Source organism: Lepisma saccharinum, chromosome 6 (assembly GCF_977018435.1).
Source record: "Lepisma saccharinum chromosome 6, izLepSacc3.1, whole genome shotgun sequence".
Taxonomy (NCBI): domain Eukaryota; kingdom Metazoa; phylum Arthropoda; class Insecta; order Zygentoma; family Lepismatidae; genus Lepisma; species Lepisma saccharinum.
Genome location: NC_139234.1, coordinates 79,340,613 through 79,357,169, shown reverse-complemented (window position 1 = coordinate 79,357,169; position 16,557 = coordinate 79,340,613). Strand labels below are relative to the sequence as shown.

Genomic DNA, 16,557 nt, shown 5'->3' with positions numbered 1-16,557 from the left:
TTTCTCCGTGGACATGAAAAGTTGCAACTTTTATTATTCCAAATCCCATTGAATTTATACATATTTTTAAATGCTCTGAGGTAAGATTTCCACAGTATAAGTTCTATTTTTATTGAAGAAGGGAAGGAATCAATCCATTTACTTTTTTAGTGTTCTTTGCAGAACAATCTATGTGACAGATGGAAGATTATTGCAGGATAAGGTCTCCTGAAGTTGAATAAGCAAATTTGAGTTTGAAATTAACAATTTTTTGTAGATTAGTATATCCCGTAACATCTGTGATGTTTTTCGAGTCTGAATATGTGGAATTGCAAATGTAAACTCCATACCTTAAATTAAATATTTTAAATATAGATATTTAAATATATACATTGGAATCACACAAACCCTTTATATTGTTAATATATTAGTGTGTGCGTTTGTGGGTGGTGAAAGTTGTAATACTTTGAAATAGAGAAAACGTCTGCTTGTACCATTGCATTTTTGGAAAGTTTGCCTTGAAAACCGGGAATTATACTTGAATTTTATCATGGTCCTAGAGTGGCCACCCTGTTAAATTTGGATAATTCGAAGTCAGGTTTCCAATAATTTAACATAAATCTTTCCAAGAAAGACCAAAGTGGTTGCTACATAAGAGATTCCCACAGATGACTCGTCCCCCTTTTCTTTTTGAAAAGTTTGTTTTTATGGTTAACAGATGTGCCGACGGCAGATAAGAGAGGGCAGCGGGAATCCCCAGAGCTTTTGTTTGTAGGAATGTGACCTTCACCCTCTCAGAAACAAGTTGAAAGGGGAGTGGATAGCCGGACAGAAGGGGTAATTTGTCTGTGTGTTTTAGTGGAGTCACAATGTCGAAACGTGGTGCGTACAGAAGCTTAACATTAGATAAGAAAGTTGAAGTGCTTGCGAAAGAGAAAGCGTGTTAGAGGCAGCGACTTCCCCGATATTGACGTGTGTGTTTTAAAGTGGTTCAAACAATCACATGATGCGAATATTCCAATAAGTGTACTGTTCCTGGATGGAGATATGGATAAAACATAGCAGTTGTAAGGTAAGGTGTACTGTTTGCATATTAATGCAGTTTTATGCTTAAACCTATCATGAGCCAATTTTTTCTAAGAGTAGGACGAAATTGGTTTCTGTGGATTATTTGGTGTATGTTCAAAGTATTTAAGACTCTGTTGTTAAGACTCTTTTCCATGGTTTCCCACAATTTTATGGTGTGGGAAGTATTCTTCCCACTGGACCAATTCACGTCACAGGTACTCAGGAAAGTTTTCTTTTCCATTTGCAACATTCTGATATTTTGTGTCCAATATGAAAAGTAAGATTAAATTTCGGAGGAAATCCAGATTTCGAAGGGAATCCGGATTTCGGAACGAGAAGAATTACGGAGGCAAAGTAGGTTCTGGAAGAAAGCGAATTTTGGAGGGAAAACTGATTTTGATCCATATTTTCAATAATTGTCTCGTGAATTTAACAATATACTCTAATCTACCAACCCAATGTCAGACTGGACTGCATTTAGCAGACTAATGAGACTATGGCGTTTGGCCAGTACAATCCTACGTGGAGCTTTTTTGTGGTTTTGTGACCTGCCCATGTGTGTTTGTGATTGTCCCTTCTTCTGCTTCATCTTATCACAATTCATCCATCTTCGTGATTAGCTAAAAGTGGAAGAAAAGCGAAGTTAAATACAACAAATAATCAAATCAATTAATGTAATATGTCGTTCAACTAATAAAGTATGGGCTATGATAAATTTCTTCTTCATTTAAAGGGATAAGATAAAATATCCCCTGTACAGTCACAGACACTTCTGGGTTATAACAATTTCATTAACTTTCAATGGAAACGTTACAACCCAGAAGTGTCCATGACTGTACAGAGCGAAGTACGTACTGAGCAGTTGAAGGGCATCAGGGAAGAGACACATAAATGAGAGAAGTAAGGTGGCCGTATCAAGATTCACATAGGAAAGATAGATTGATTGAGTTGATGTTAAGTCCACTTTATGCACAGTAAGGCTAATCAGGACTGAACCTACAGTTTAAAGTGTGATCCGACTGGAAAGATAGGAATGATAGCCAAGGGCTTTACAACAGGTGACAACATCGGTTACTTTCGCTACTTTTTCCTAGACTGGAGGGGATGGAGAGAATTTTAATCAGAAGGTTTGGTGAACAGATTACACGTGCACGCAGATGTCTTTTAGAACACACGAAGGGGGAGGGGTAATACAAGCAGAGAAAAATAGTGGAAGGGAAAAATAAATTGACAACTGCAATGAGAAAAGATGAAAGACATACAAAGGAATTCGGGAGAGGACGAGGGAATATTTGTGTGTGAAACTCAAACTTTATATCTGTCACTCTTAATATTTCAGTATTTGGCTCCTGCTCAGTCGGTCAAAATTTTCTGGCACCGCGCATGCAAGAAGCCGACTGCGCTTAGTAATATAGCAGATTACCCTTCTTTTATGAAATGATTGCACTACATTATGTTTCCATTTTTGACCATAAAATAATTGGTACAGGTTAACAAAAAGTTGGTACATGAGATCAGTTCCACAACAATCAGATGTACGTAATCTGAATATTTTTTTGTACGTATGATACAAGAGCAGCGGCGGTGCCAATATTAATCATGTAGGTGTTCTGAGGGGCCATGGAATGAAATTTCGGGGGTGTGATGTAGAAAATAAGGAAAACATACATTCTTTAACCATTACATCAAATACCAATGAACATTTAATAGGCATTTATGAAAATATGCCAATGAAACTGAAGACTACTAGTGACTTAATTGAGGGGTCTAGTGAGAGAGGGAGCTATGCCACAAATCTTGAAAATTTTAATTTTTGCCATTTTCAGTCTTCTCCTCCCATCTGTCATCTGTCATGTGAGCTACAACCATATGGCATAGCTCCTGCTTGTTCTGCAGCAGATTTTCTGAGTTCTTGAATACGTCCTCATCAGCATTTTGAGTGAGAGAAGGAGCTATGCCACTTACTGATGGTGTCTGCAATAGGAGTGGCAGAGGTACCAAAATAGGAATGTTACATATTGGTTTATCAGTTATCAGGTAAAGGAATATTGATACGAAATGTAATTTTTCCATTATATCTCTCTTCTTTTATGCGTATTATACGTGATTTTTTTATTTTGTCCCCATATTGCAATAAACATTTTACGTCATTCTTTTGTTTATGTGAATGTTAGTTCTGGCAACCCTGCTTTAAAATATTCCACAGAAACATGGATCCATGTGTATCAGATGTTGTTGAAAGTGGTTGTAAAAAATGCATTCGCAACCCAGACAAATGGAAGAGAGTAGTTGTAAAGAGAAAAAGAAACAGTGGAAATGAATACGTGAGTGATAAAACCGGTTAGAAAATAGCAGCTGAGCAACAAGGACCTGGATGTGACTGTAAAAACAAATCAGATGTATCTAACCTACACTGGTGCAGCTATTCAGTGTTAGACAAAGATTGCAAAAGCACATTAATTTGCGAGTTTTACAAGCTGCCGGAGTACAACACTCAAAAATGCATATCTCAATGGTCTTATTGAGCGTAAGGTGTGCAGTCGGGGCTATGCCAAAAAACGCAATGATGTTGGAGTGAGCAGAAGAAAGAACTCATTTGCTTACCATGTGACAACAGTTACTAGTACAAAGGTTAGAGTATGTTTAAAAGCGTTTTGTGACATATTTGCAGTTTCAAGAAAAAGGTTGGCAACAGCTAGAGGAGACAGGCAAGTACGTAATGTTGGTGAAGATGTATATAGTGATGAAAGTACTGATGAACTTCATACAACACATCTTGGCATGCCACATAGAGATAGACGCAGAAAACATGGCAATGTTAAGCACAAAATGAGTGAAGTCTCATTGGATACTGTTCGTAACCATATTAAAAGGTTTCCAAAATACAGAAGTCATTATTCACGGAAAGACAATGCAGATAAAGTGTATATTATAAGTGTGAAATCTGTACCTGAAATGCACCGTCTCTATGAAAAACAGTGCCAAGATTCAGGAATGTTACCTGTGAAATATGAAATGTATGCTAAAGTCTCCAATACAGAGTTTTATATAAGCTTTAAGTTACCACATACAGACACATGTAAAACTTGTGATTAGTTTGCTGCTTCTCCTTTAGATAATATTCCTCTGAATGTCAGGCTACATCAACTTAAAGCTGAAAAAGCATACTCCTTGTTGAGAGATTTCACGAAGGCTTGTTCTAGAGATGATTGTGACTATTGTGTAATCACCTACAATTTACAACAGGCACTGCCAACACCGAAGATTCCAACAGAGACATTGTTCTACCTAAGGCAGTTGTGGGTGTACAACCTTGGAACCTTGGTTTCCACATATGCAACTCCAATACACTTATTATGTGTATGTGGCCAGAAGATATTGCCTCAAGGGGTTCATCTGAAATTGCATCCTACATCATGAAAGTGCTGAGTGATACCTCAAATGTTCAATTTAAGAGAAAGTTGATTTTTATTTTCAGACTCTGGCGCTGGACAAAACAAAAACAATACAGTGTTGAATGTGTATTACACTCTCATTGTTAAAGGACTCTATGACTCCATTCAACATTATTTCCTTGTTCCTGGACATACCTATTTACCCAGTGATCGAGATTTTGGCACAATAGAAAAGAAACTACGAAAAACAGATCATATTTACACACCTGGCCAGTGGTATGAAGTTGTCAAAAAATCCAGAGTCAAAGACCCGTTTAACGTTATTCAAATGAAAACAGAAGATTTCAGGGATTTTCAACAGTTAAATAGTAAAGAGTGGTGTTGCAGTAACCGGTGCTATAACTTGACAAGTTTGAAAACAAGACGCTGCAATCCATTGTTTGCGCACCTCACATCACATTTCCCCACTCCATTGTCTGCGGCGACGTTCGTTCGCAGTGTTGCAACCTGGAGGGAGTGGAATTGTCTGAGAATTTTCAACGAAATTTGAATGTGAAAGGCATGAGTTATCCCGTCACCTATGCTACCTATTGATTACGCTAAATTCTAAATACATTTTGATATTTACCCTTTAAACCTTAAATGAATTAAGTTATATTAAGGATATTTCATACAAGCATAAGAAATGTATGAAATAAAACGATAGAAAAATGAAAAATATATAAACGATAGAACTGAGCTCACCTTCTAAATGTTTTCCAGTTCTCCTTCTTCAGTTTCACTCTCCCACTCATCCGAGTCTGTGTCTAACGATGAATCTGTGTCCGTGTCTGAATCGGCTTCACCAAGTCTAATTCAGTTCATCTACACGCTCGTCCATAAGTCCATCTCTTTGAAAGTAAGAATCTTGCCGCCAATAGTAAAGACCATGAACATTTCAATGCTTTAGAAAAGAACACAGGCAAGCATGTTATCAGATTGCGTTCTCGTAGTGATTGTTGTAGGATAAACAAACGAACCACCATCCCACTAGTTAAAAAAAAAAAAAAAAAACCTGGCCGCCGCTCGATGTTGCATTCAGAAAATGAAGTCATTCGCCCTTTAGTTTCTCTTCGTTATAAACCTTAATGCTCGTGCATAATACTACAGTTTACGATCAGCGCACCGCACGCATTTTCAAAGGCTGGATTAAATGAAATGAACCACTGATATAATAGGAGCCTGCATGCACCGTCATGCTAAACAGTGAAAATTGTTTGTCATATTTGTTTTAGCTTAATTTTGCTGAGTTGGCACCACTGGTACTCTCAATGCCAGACCAGTGAGTAGAAGAGTGGTGGGGAGGATGACGTAATAGGAAGTGCTCCGCAGCGATCTGCGCATATCGAGACTTAACTTGTCAGGCTATAGATTTAATATCAAGAAAGTAACTGCTGTGAAATTCGATGCAACACAACCAGGCATGCTCTTCTTCAAAGACACCTATTCTGACATGGAACGGATTAGAACTCTTCAAGAAGATGCCAGGTTGTTCCTCCAAAAATAGAAGAGATCCTGTGGTTGATCATCCTTATGTGACTACACTTCTTGAAGAAATACCACTACTCTATCCACATGGACGACCCATATCAGCTCTGAAGTTAAAAATCTCATGGCAATAATGCCTTATATTCCTCCAGTTTTTCATGGTGTTTACCAAAAACTAAAATCCTCAGAAACAATGGATAGTGAAGATACTCCAGAAGACATATGAAGTTGTATTTATGTAGTTCATATGTAACCCTGTGAACATGATTTACACTCAGGCAAAAGTATTTAAGCCTTGTTCAAAGTCTTTGATGTGCTAGATTGATTTTTCCACATGGGTATTCTACAACAATATACCATACATGTTCATAATAAATGGTATTTATATTGAAATTCATATTTTTCCTTTTGAATAATTTACCTAACAATATGTTCAGAAAAAAAAATTACGCTTTGTTATACAAATTATGACTCAACGTAATGCTTTAGAAAACTCAATTTATTTCCATTTCTTGTCAAAGTGGCATAGCTCCCTCTCTCACTAGACCGCTCAATTCAGTTCTGTTTGTTTTGGTCACTACAAGCGCATGTTTTGTACGAGGTTGATTTGAAAAGTTCTCAGAATCACCACCAGATGTCAGTGCTAGGACAACGAGGTTCCCGCATAGTAATAGGCCATCCTTTATTAATAAACACGTGGCGCGTCAGTGTTCTGGGTAGAGATCTGTGGTGCAGACGTCACTTTGTAGTTGTTCCCGTGCAGTGCTTTGTGAAGATGGAAAAAATCGAGATTCGAGCGGTGATTAAGTACTTCGTAAAGAAAGGTATGAAAGCAAAGAAATTCATGCCGATTTTCTGAACACACTGGGGGACTCTGCTCCTTCATATTCAACTGTTGCAAAGTGGACAAATGAGTTTAAATTTGGTCGGGACAGCTTAGAAGATGATCCACGTAGTGGTTGCCCAATATGTGCTACTACCCCAGAAATTATTGAAAAAGTGCATAAATTGGTCATGGAGGATCGCCGACTGAAAGTGCGTGAAATTGCTGAAGCTATAGGAATGTCATCCGAACGGGCGTATCACATTTTAACAGTTGAATTGGATATGAGAAAATTATCTGCAGGACCATAAATGCATCAGAGTGGACATTTCCGAACAATGTTTGACTCGTTTTAAGATAAACCAAACAGATTTTTTGCGCCGGTTTGTGACGACAGATGAAACGTGGGTCCACTACTATACCCCAGAGACAAAACAACAGTCAAAGCAGTGGAAACATGTTGATTCACCACCACCAAAGAAAGCAAAGGCAATACGGTCGGCCGGAAAGGTAATGGCATCAGTGTTTTGGGATGCGAAAGGGATTCTGTTGATCGATTATCTTCCCACTGGTCAAACTATTACGGGACAATATTACGCTAATCTCCTCGACCAACTAAAGCATAAGATACGGGAAAAGAGGCCAGGTTTGGCAAGAAAGAAAATCATTTTGCATCAGGACAATGCGCGCCCTCACACAAGTGTCGTTGCCATGGCAAAAATTCATGAACTTGGTTACGAATTGTTGCCACATCCACCTTATTCACCTGATTTGGCTCCCTCAGACTTCCATCTTTTCCCCAAACTCAAAAATTTCCTCGGTGGACGGAGATTCTCTTCAAAGGAAGAACTAATAGCCGAAGTTGACACGTATTTCACAGGCCTGGAGGAATCTAATTTTCGAGATGGGATCAAGGCATTGGAACATCGCTGGACCAAGTGCATTAGTGTACAGGGAGACTACATTGAAAAATAAAAAAAAATCACTGTTGTAAGTCATTTCTTTCTACTCCATTCCGAGAACTTTTCAAACCACCCTCGTAATTAGAAATGAACAATGCAGGCCAATGACCATATACTGTGAAAAGAAATTTTGAACAAAAAAAATAATAATAATGGTGGAAGAAAGACAACAGCCACTAATAATTGTGGAGACTCCCCCCCCCCCTAATAGAGGAAAGCAAATGTGGGTTCTCTTTTAGATTACGATCAATGTCTAAATGTCTGTTGTGTACAATGACAGCGGTGTTACTCCAATGTGACAATTAAGTTTTAGTAAGTCATACATGATGGCAGATGCGGAGGAAAATTAAGGGTTGCTGAAAAACCCTTTCACACCTTCACCCATGCATGAAAGCAAGAAAAGTTTGGTCGAAAGCAGAAATAAATATATATGACATTTTGTGTTGTATCCGATTTCATTGTTTGAGCTTTGAAGGATGTAATCTCAGGAAGCAGATGCAAATGATTATATTCTTTCGGCGTCAGAAAGTGGTTGCGCATTAAACTTAAGCACAAACTTGTCCAATCTATCAAAATATCACTCTTGTGCAACTACTACGACATATAAGGAACCATCGAGCAATGTGTACATGTTTCGCCGAAACAAAGAACTTTGTACAATACTACTGCAACAACCCTGGTCACAAATACCCTCTGAAATTTGGATTACCTCGGAAATCTGGATTCTCCATTTTTACTATGCGGATTCCGGATTTGGTCATCCCTAGTTCATATGACAAATTCAAATGTTGAAAATCATATCATACTATTAGATTCTATTAAAAACATATAGAAGACTACTCTAGTTATGTGAATATGTTTATACTACATAGATATATTTAATAAGCCTACCGAAATATGAAGATATCACTCAGAAAGAACCACTAATTCAAAAAAGCCAGCTTTTTTGAAAACATTGTTTATGTCTAGCTGCGAATTTCATACTGTAAATTGTATTTTATATTTAGAAATGAGTATTTATTTTACAATAGGGAGATAACGAAAACCGTGGAACAGGAAAATTACTGCCAACTCCTGTATTTTCATTAATTTGAGACATTTTTGTCAAAAGTACCATGGAAGAAAACTCTGTTTTTCCACAAAAAAGCCATTTTTTTCCCCGACCACTTCCAACTCTAGTCACAGTGCAACAAGTACGTGTATATCAAAATTTACTTACCGAAAAGAATAATCATATTCTGCGAAATAATAAAATGCAGTTATAACATTCAATCAAACATCATTTTAATTTCATAATAATCGTAGAAACGTAAAATGTCAGCCTAGGTAGTTTCATCCCATAATCATCTATTTCATTTTCACATATCGCCATGTGTTGGTAAGTTATGTAAAACTGCATTTTAACATGGAGATGATTCCTATGTTCGCTTAATTTTCAATTTTACCACATCTTTTACTTCACGATCAGTATTTGAGTGCCTCCTACCACACACACATGGTGGAAATATGTGTACTAATAGGCTTCGAGAGTTGGAGCGTATTCCGCTCTTTCGAGCATTTTTCGCTCAAGCAGAAGACCTATGAATTCATCCATGGTGTACATAAGAAACAAGTACCGAAATAGACTAAATTTGGAAGTGAATCTTCACTTGAAAGTTTCAAGTGCACAACCACAAGTCAAGAAACTGTGTCAGGCTCCTTCTCACTAAAAACTCTGAGGATTTATAATAAAAACTCCAAATTGTGCTTGACAGTTTTTTTACAAACTTATGTTTGTTGTTTACGTTTTTCAATAGCTCTTGAAAAAATATATGAAAATTCAAGTTTTTTATATACTTCTTAGCATACACGTGTTTCACATTTAAATTTTCTAACTAATCATAAAGATTGTAAAGGTAGGAACACCCAGTAAAATGATAAATGTAGGATTCTAATGCTTATTTGTTTACTATCTTTCCACATACAGCCCGAATGCCATTTTGCTCCATTGCAGATAAATGTCTTCAACATATCTAAAACACCCCACAAATCAGGCAGCCAAGAAAATCCCCAAAACCCACTATTCGGATAAAACCTATGGTGGTGTTACATTAGACATTTAGTTTCTACTAAAGGGTACAATGAGAAATAGAGTTTGAGAACCGCTGCTCTAATGTTTGCTCGCGTGAACTACCTAGCGCTCGAACTCAATTGTTGACAGTTTCTGATATTTTCCAGTAAAAAAACACTTTTTTTTAACTATGTCCTCTTTTGTACCTTGCGAATGTAATTATGAAACTCAAGATATTTCTAAAGCTAACCAAGTATTATTTTTAAAATTTCCATTATTTTGCCATGCCTAGTAAGGCAGGAAAAGGTTTGCTTGATAGAGTACCTGGGTGAATTTTATTGCTTTATAATTTGACTGTATTTAAGATGAATGTTGATATAGGCTCTTGTTTATAATTGCAGATAATGGATTTTCATTCTTGGAACAATGACTGAACTGATGAAAGTAACTGAATATCTGAGAAGTTATCCTGACCTGGCATCTTACCCAGTGAAACCAGATGATGATACTTTAAATGGCTGTCGAAAGTGGAGGATTAAAAGACTGAAAGTGTGAGTATCAGTGGATATAAAAGTGAACTTTTTATTAACTTGTTTCCAAAGTTTACCAAGTTTGGTAAATATTAATCTTTTTTTGCATGGAAGTTTATCTTGGAGCCAGTCTCTTTTCGGTCATTCCATTTTTGTCAATTTTAGCGTCAATTGTCTATTGTAAACTGAAGTATCTATATAGGCAGATCCAAGAATATTTTGGGCCTCCCTGATGGCGAAGTGGTAACATCATTGCCTTGTAATCAAGGTTTCCCAGCTTCGATACCCGGTGGAGGCACATAGTGGTTCGGATCCCACTTTAAACTGTAGGTCCAGTCCCGATTAGCCTTACTGTGTACAAAGTAGACTTAAAACACCAACTCGGTCAATCAATCAAAAACTAGGAATCTTTCCTGGATGGGAGGGGAGGGGGGACTGCCATCATCTGCAAGAGGAGACAAGAGGGATGGTATATATTTCATGCACGTAATTTCGTCACAGCACTTTGCATTATCATAATTGATTATATTATTAGAGGCATGCATATTTCGTTTTTGATGGAAATATGAAATGTGAAGTAACATGCTGTAATGTGTATTTTTCATGTTTCTGAAAGGTGTGAGGTGCATTTTCCTACCATGTTTTGTTGCGAAATTAACTGCAAAATACAAAATAATCTGTTTAACATGAAATTTAGAGTTTATTTACCAACACAACACTTTCTGAAGTCTGAATTATCCTGCAAGTTATACAAATCATGGAAAATTGATTAATTCTGCTGTAAATATTTGAGAAGCAAAAATGGACTCCTTTACACAGGAATACACTAGATGCTCTGATAACTGTGATAAATGTGCTATTAGAAGGGAAATGCTTATTTTGTGTAATAAGTGTAGTTCAAAAATCAAATATAAGGTTTTATTCTTTTATTCACCATTTTTACACCGAAATGCCATTTTATATACCGCTTTTGATCCCGAAATATGCCCAGTTGTACTGAAATCTTAATATTTTATTCACCAAAAATATGTGGCCCTATTAATTATATAATTACGTCTCTCTGAACCATCCATAACTAAAAATGAATTATGGCAAAATCCTGATTAGATTATTATTAGCATATGCATTACAACAAAACTCTTGTCTCTTAACAAATTCCTGCCCATAAACAACCATGGTCTTTGTAAAGTATGATCTTCTACTTACCTGTAAATGACTAAGGTGTTTAGCTACGGTTTCAGGTTTTTTGGGCATTTTCTCCCCCCCATGTTCATTGGCAAATAAAAAGGGGTGCACCATGTGATGGGGAGGTCTGATGTGGTACCCGAAAGAATGTCTGGGATGCCAAATTACTGAGGGCTCCAAGGGGCCCAACATGTTCGGATCCTCGGAGAACCAATGAGGTGCGGTGGGGGTCATCGGTGGGTGACGCCAGCGCAGGAACCCTCAAAGAGGTCAGGTTCCTCTGGAAGATGTGTTTTTTTTTAGCAGAATTGCATTGAAGAAAATTAACTGCAATAAAACACCAATATTTGTCTGCTGCCTTCCTTATGCAGCATTTATAGAATTGCTTTCATATTCCACGACAAATGTAAATAATACAATTATGCAATTATTCAAAAATACAATAATGCATAGCATTTTGGCATGCATGTACTTCAGGTTCATGCAAAATAAATCTTTCTGGTCTGGATGTCTTTGAAACAAGTGCAACTCAATGTCTGCATCACACAAACTTTGTTTTTGAACCATGTTTCAGTATTTGTTATGCACAAACTACATCACACGAGATCAGACAACTTTTCTTGTCTGACTTCTTCATTTTCGTCTTCCTCTTCTGCTACTGTTTTTATTTTTACTACAGCTGGCATAATCTAACCTAGGGCCTCTCCGATGGCGCAGTGGTAGCATCCATCGCCTTGTAATGAAGGTGTCCCGGGTTCAATCCCTGGTGGAGGCACATAGTGGTTCGGATCCCACTTTAAACTGTAAGTCCAGTCCCGATTATCCTTACTGTGCATAAAGTGGACTTAAAACACCAACTCAAACCAATAATCTAACCTAATGTGAATGTTTTGTCCTCAAATGCCACCCACAGTCGAAGCAAACACAAAGCGTATATATAAAGTATAAATGTGTTGCGTGCATTGGAAACAGTGAGCTTGAAATTTTTTACTGAATCTATTTCTTTGCATGCCAATAACAGTATTAATACGAGGGTTGGGGCATAAGTCATGGCAACTATTTTTTTTTCCTGAGAATGTGGGACCGGCATGAAAATCAGAAATATACAAATGAAAGGGGGCAGTGTATGGTACTGTGGAATGTATGAACAATGCAGATCATGTGTACCAGGTGTAGGAGAGACAAGCGAGCAAAACATCCTTAAGAATAGCATCGTACCACATTTATTTACAAGTCCAAAAGCATACAAGCTTTACAGGATCAGAAGAGGTATATTCTGTGGTAGGATACTAATCCCCACAGTTTTAACGAGCTTCGTGTGGCATTCTCTGGTATTTCTTCCTAGAAGAATGGCTAATTTGATACATAAACGCTGTTCACAATGTGCAACAGCCCTATCTATGATAACTAGAGCCACATATTTATGGTGAATAAGAGATCAAGATTTTGGCACAAAAATTTGCCATATTTCAGGATCAAGAGTGGTATATAAAATAGCATTTTGGTGTTAAAATAGTGAATAAAAACCTAAATTTGATTTAAAAACTATACTTATTACACAAAATTCAGACCTCAGAAAGTGTCATGTCGGTCAATAAACCCTACATTAATCAAGAGTTTATTTTTCAGTTCATTTTGCATCATTTTGTGACAAAACATGGCAGCAAAATGCACCTTATACCTTTAAAAAGATATGAAAAATTAACACTACAATGTGTTATTTCACAGTTTGTTATCTTAAAAAATGAAACATGCATGCCCCTAATGATATCAATTTCTCATACTTCCATCTAGTGACATGTTCACATACTACAGGTGCCACGTTCTCTGGGATACAATCATATTGTGGTACCACCATTTAAGTTTGAGAAAAAAAATTGTACTTGCCATTACTTTTGGGTTGCCACGGTAGCTCAGTCGTTGAAGAATCAGGAATTTTCGTTTTCTTTGTTGTTTTTTTCTTTCTATTTGTAGAAGGAGTTTTCCTATTAGCATTGCATTCTTTATGCAAAAATCAAGTGTTCCCTAGTGTTCTGAATCCACTCAAAGTGGTCATTTCCTACTCTTCCGTTTAAGTCACCCATAATTATAACTTTTCTTCCTAGTCTTTCTGCTTTTTCACTTTTGATTGTAATTCTGTGTAGAATTCTTCCTTATACTTGAATCAGGGTAATCTTTTCTTATAAGTCTATGTCTAAAGTTATTATTCTTGAATGTACTGGATCCCAGCTGATTACTCTTGTGTCTATTTCTTGTTACTATAATTCCAACTCGCTCTTTTCTTTGTCTGTTTCCAACTGGTTCTCCTGAATATCTCGATACATTTCTTCCTTCAAGCATTCCCCCCCCCCCCCCCATTTCCTTTCTTCTTTATTTTGCTTATTCCAAGTATTTTTATTTTATATCTTTCAATTTCCTTGATTATTTCTACTTCTTTACCATGTATTGTTTTTATATTCCAGGTGCCTATTCTTGTTTCCTTATTGTTCTGTTGTCGTCTTTGTGAGATCTGTCCATGGTTTCCGAGGCATTCATTTCTTGTCTGAATCATATATCTGTATGCAGGTGATTAGCCCAACGATAAGGGACCTTTTGGTTGTTTATTCCTTTCAGCTTCCAGCCCATGGCTGGTTTTCTGTCGGGGTTTTCTCCCTTAGTTTTCTGAGGATCCCTCCTCCAGTGGTTTTCCCAATTTAAACTACTTGGGAATTTAGTGCCCCTTCCACCATGTGCACCTTACCGAAGGACCCATTCTCTGCCACATCTGCCATTGGGGTCTTCGCCGTTACCCTGGCTAGAGGCCCCTACAATGTGCTACCATCTGGAGCAAGATGGACCAAGGTTTTTTAGAGAGGTGTTACTCCTCTGGGTTTCCCACCTCTGCTGCCGTTGAGATGACCATCCATCGTCTGCCTTTGGAGCCGCTAACCAGCTCAGGGTCTCGTGGGTGCAACTCCATGTACATACTAATAGTAAGCCCCCTGGTGGGGAATCTGAATATCGTAACGATCTGTAGTATCTTTTAATTATTATGGACAACGAAGTCCAATTTCCAGTCATTCAACCATCGTTTTGCAATCAGGAACTATCAGAAACATCACAGGAATGCAGTGTCAGACAGCACTGAAGCTATTCCTGGTCATCAGCAGTACGGAATCCAGGAAGAGGCTGCAGGCTTGACTGTGCATTTGTTTAATAAATTGAATTGCAATAAATGTCCGGGAGGCAGAGAGTTCGGGGGCAGTTCTCATTGAGTTATTGAGGAGCAAGTCACGATTGAATAGAGAGAGAGAGGAGGAGGTCCTAAGGAGTGTGTGTTAACGCAAGTTGCAAGTCAGACTCTATGTACAGTCACAAGCATAACCTCTCCCAGCAGATCTTCAGTTGGAGTACAGAGACAGGTATATCCTTACATTAGCCATACTGATCCAGTCTTTAGGGGTGTGAAACTCAAGTGTCATGTGTTGCCATTCAGGTGTGTAAATTTTGTACCTCTAGCGACTTACCACCAAGCTCACCACGAGCAGAGAGTGTTTTACCATCAAGAATGAATGATGATTAGTGAGCTACATTCCCAAAATATCCCCACATACCTAAGGGTAGGAGACGATATATCAGTTGAAATTTAACCACTTGTACCTATTGATAATTATCCAGAGTCAGAGTACCTCTTGGAGTCTGCAAAAGTGTGAAACAACATTTTCGTAGAACATAAATATTTTGGAAATTTATACAAAGTGCTCTACTTGCATTACATTTGCAGCAACAGGGCAGGACGAAATGGATTTTGTAGTTGAATAATTGTTATGTGAAATTATGAATATTTTAAAGCAAATCTCTGGTAAATTACTATAGCTCTAATCAGGGTTAGAAAAAATACAGGGTGCCTGGTCACCATGGTGCCTGAAAAATTTCACTGGGCAACTGAATTTTTGAATTCAATTTAAAAGATAATAATAATATTTAGAGTTTGATTACTAAAATTTTCATTGTTTTTTTTTAATAATGAGTACAGTATGTGTTTTTTTTATGTTTGTGTGTTTTCTGTATCATGTGTATCATTAAATTAGAATAATAAACATGTGATAATACATTTTTGCAGCTATATGGTAGAGATGGCCTTGTATTAGAATGTACTGCATAGTTATTCATGCTGTTACAAGTTGAGTCTTCTTTAGAAGGCCATTCCAGTGCAAGAATTAATTACTTTTAGTCCAATATTGTATTAATTTTAAATTAAATGTTTTAGGATCGCATTTTTTTTAGCTTATCTTAGATTCATGGGTTTCTTAGACCAAATTTGCAAAGAAAAAAAGGGGGCTAGATCCTGAGAAAAAGGTGCTAGTGCCTTAATTATTTTTACTTTGTCTACCCCTGCCTCTAGTATAGGAACATCTAAAAACTCGCAAAACTGAATTAAGGTACATGTCTTTCTGTCCGGGTTAACCCATTAAAGCCGAAACAGCATTTCAAGTATTATTTTTTCAAATTCTTTATTTTTAATGTCATTGTTGAAATCCAAATAAGGTGAGAAAACATTTTTTTGTAAAAACATTGTTTATTTGCCTTCATTACAGTCTGGCAGATTTTCCTGCCAGCCGGCAAACTTTTGTAGTTTCTTTGTGATTATTTTGTTTGTTTATTTAGCTACTTAACAACAATTTTTAATACATTGGTGTCTATAGCAAAACCTATTTATAGAAAATATATACAAACACAGAAGCATACAATAGTTCCAGAAATGTGCTCTAAATGAATTTCTAAGAAGTTACATATTATAGCACATAGTTCAACAGGAAGCAGAATTATCAATCAATCTCTTGAACATCAGTTAAAATCTGCTCCACAGTTCATGCCAAGCCTTGAAATACTCAGGATGGAGAGCAGATACACATTATCACAATTGTATGTAGTATGTCCTGAACATTTCTTGCATCTTGAATTATGTTTATTGCTCTTCACAATCCAATGTCCAGTGTTATCATATTGGAGTGCATGCTGTATCTCTTTTCTCAAAAATGGTGACCTGTAACCCTTC

The 16,557-nt window shown here is 37.1% G+C and overlaps 1 protein-coding gene across 1 annotated transcript in view; it reads left to right on the top strand.

The window, feature by feature from the left end:
* LOC145988904 (activating signal cointegrator 1 complex subunit 3-like) overlaps nt 1-16,557 on the top strand; it is a 209,003-nt gene that overhangs the window by 16,654 nt on the left and 175,792 nt on the right. Inside the window, exon 2 of the mRNA XM_083124197.1 lies at nt 10,206-10,355. Within this exon, the coding sequence (XP_082980323.1) occupies nt 10,231-10,355 (125 nt within the window). The 5' untranslated portion in view covers nt 10,206-10,230. The remainder of the gene's footprint in view (nt 1-10,205; nt 10,356-16,557) is intronic.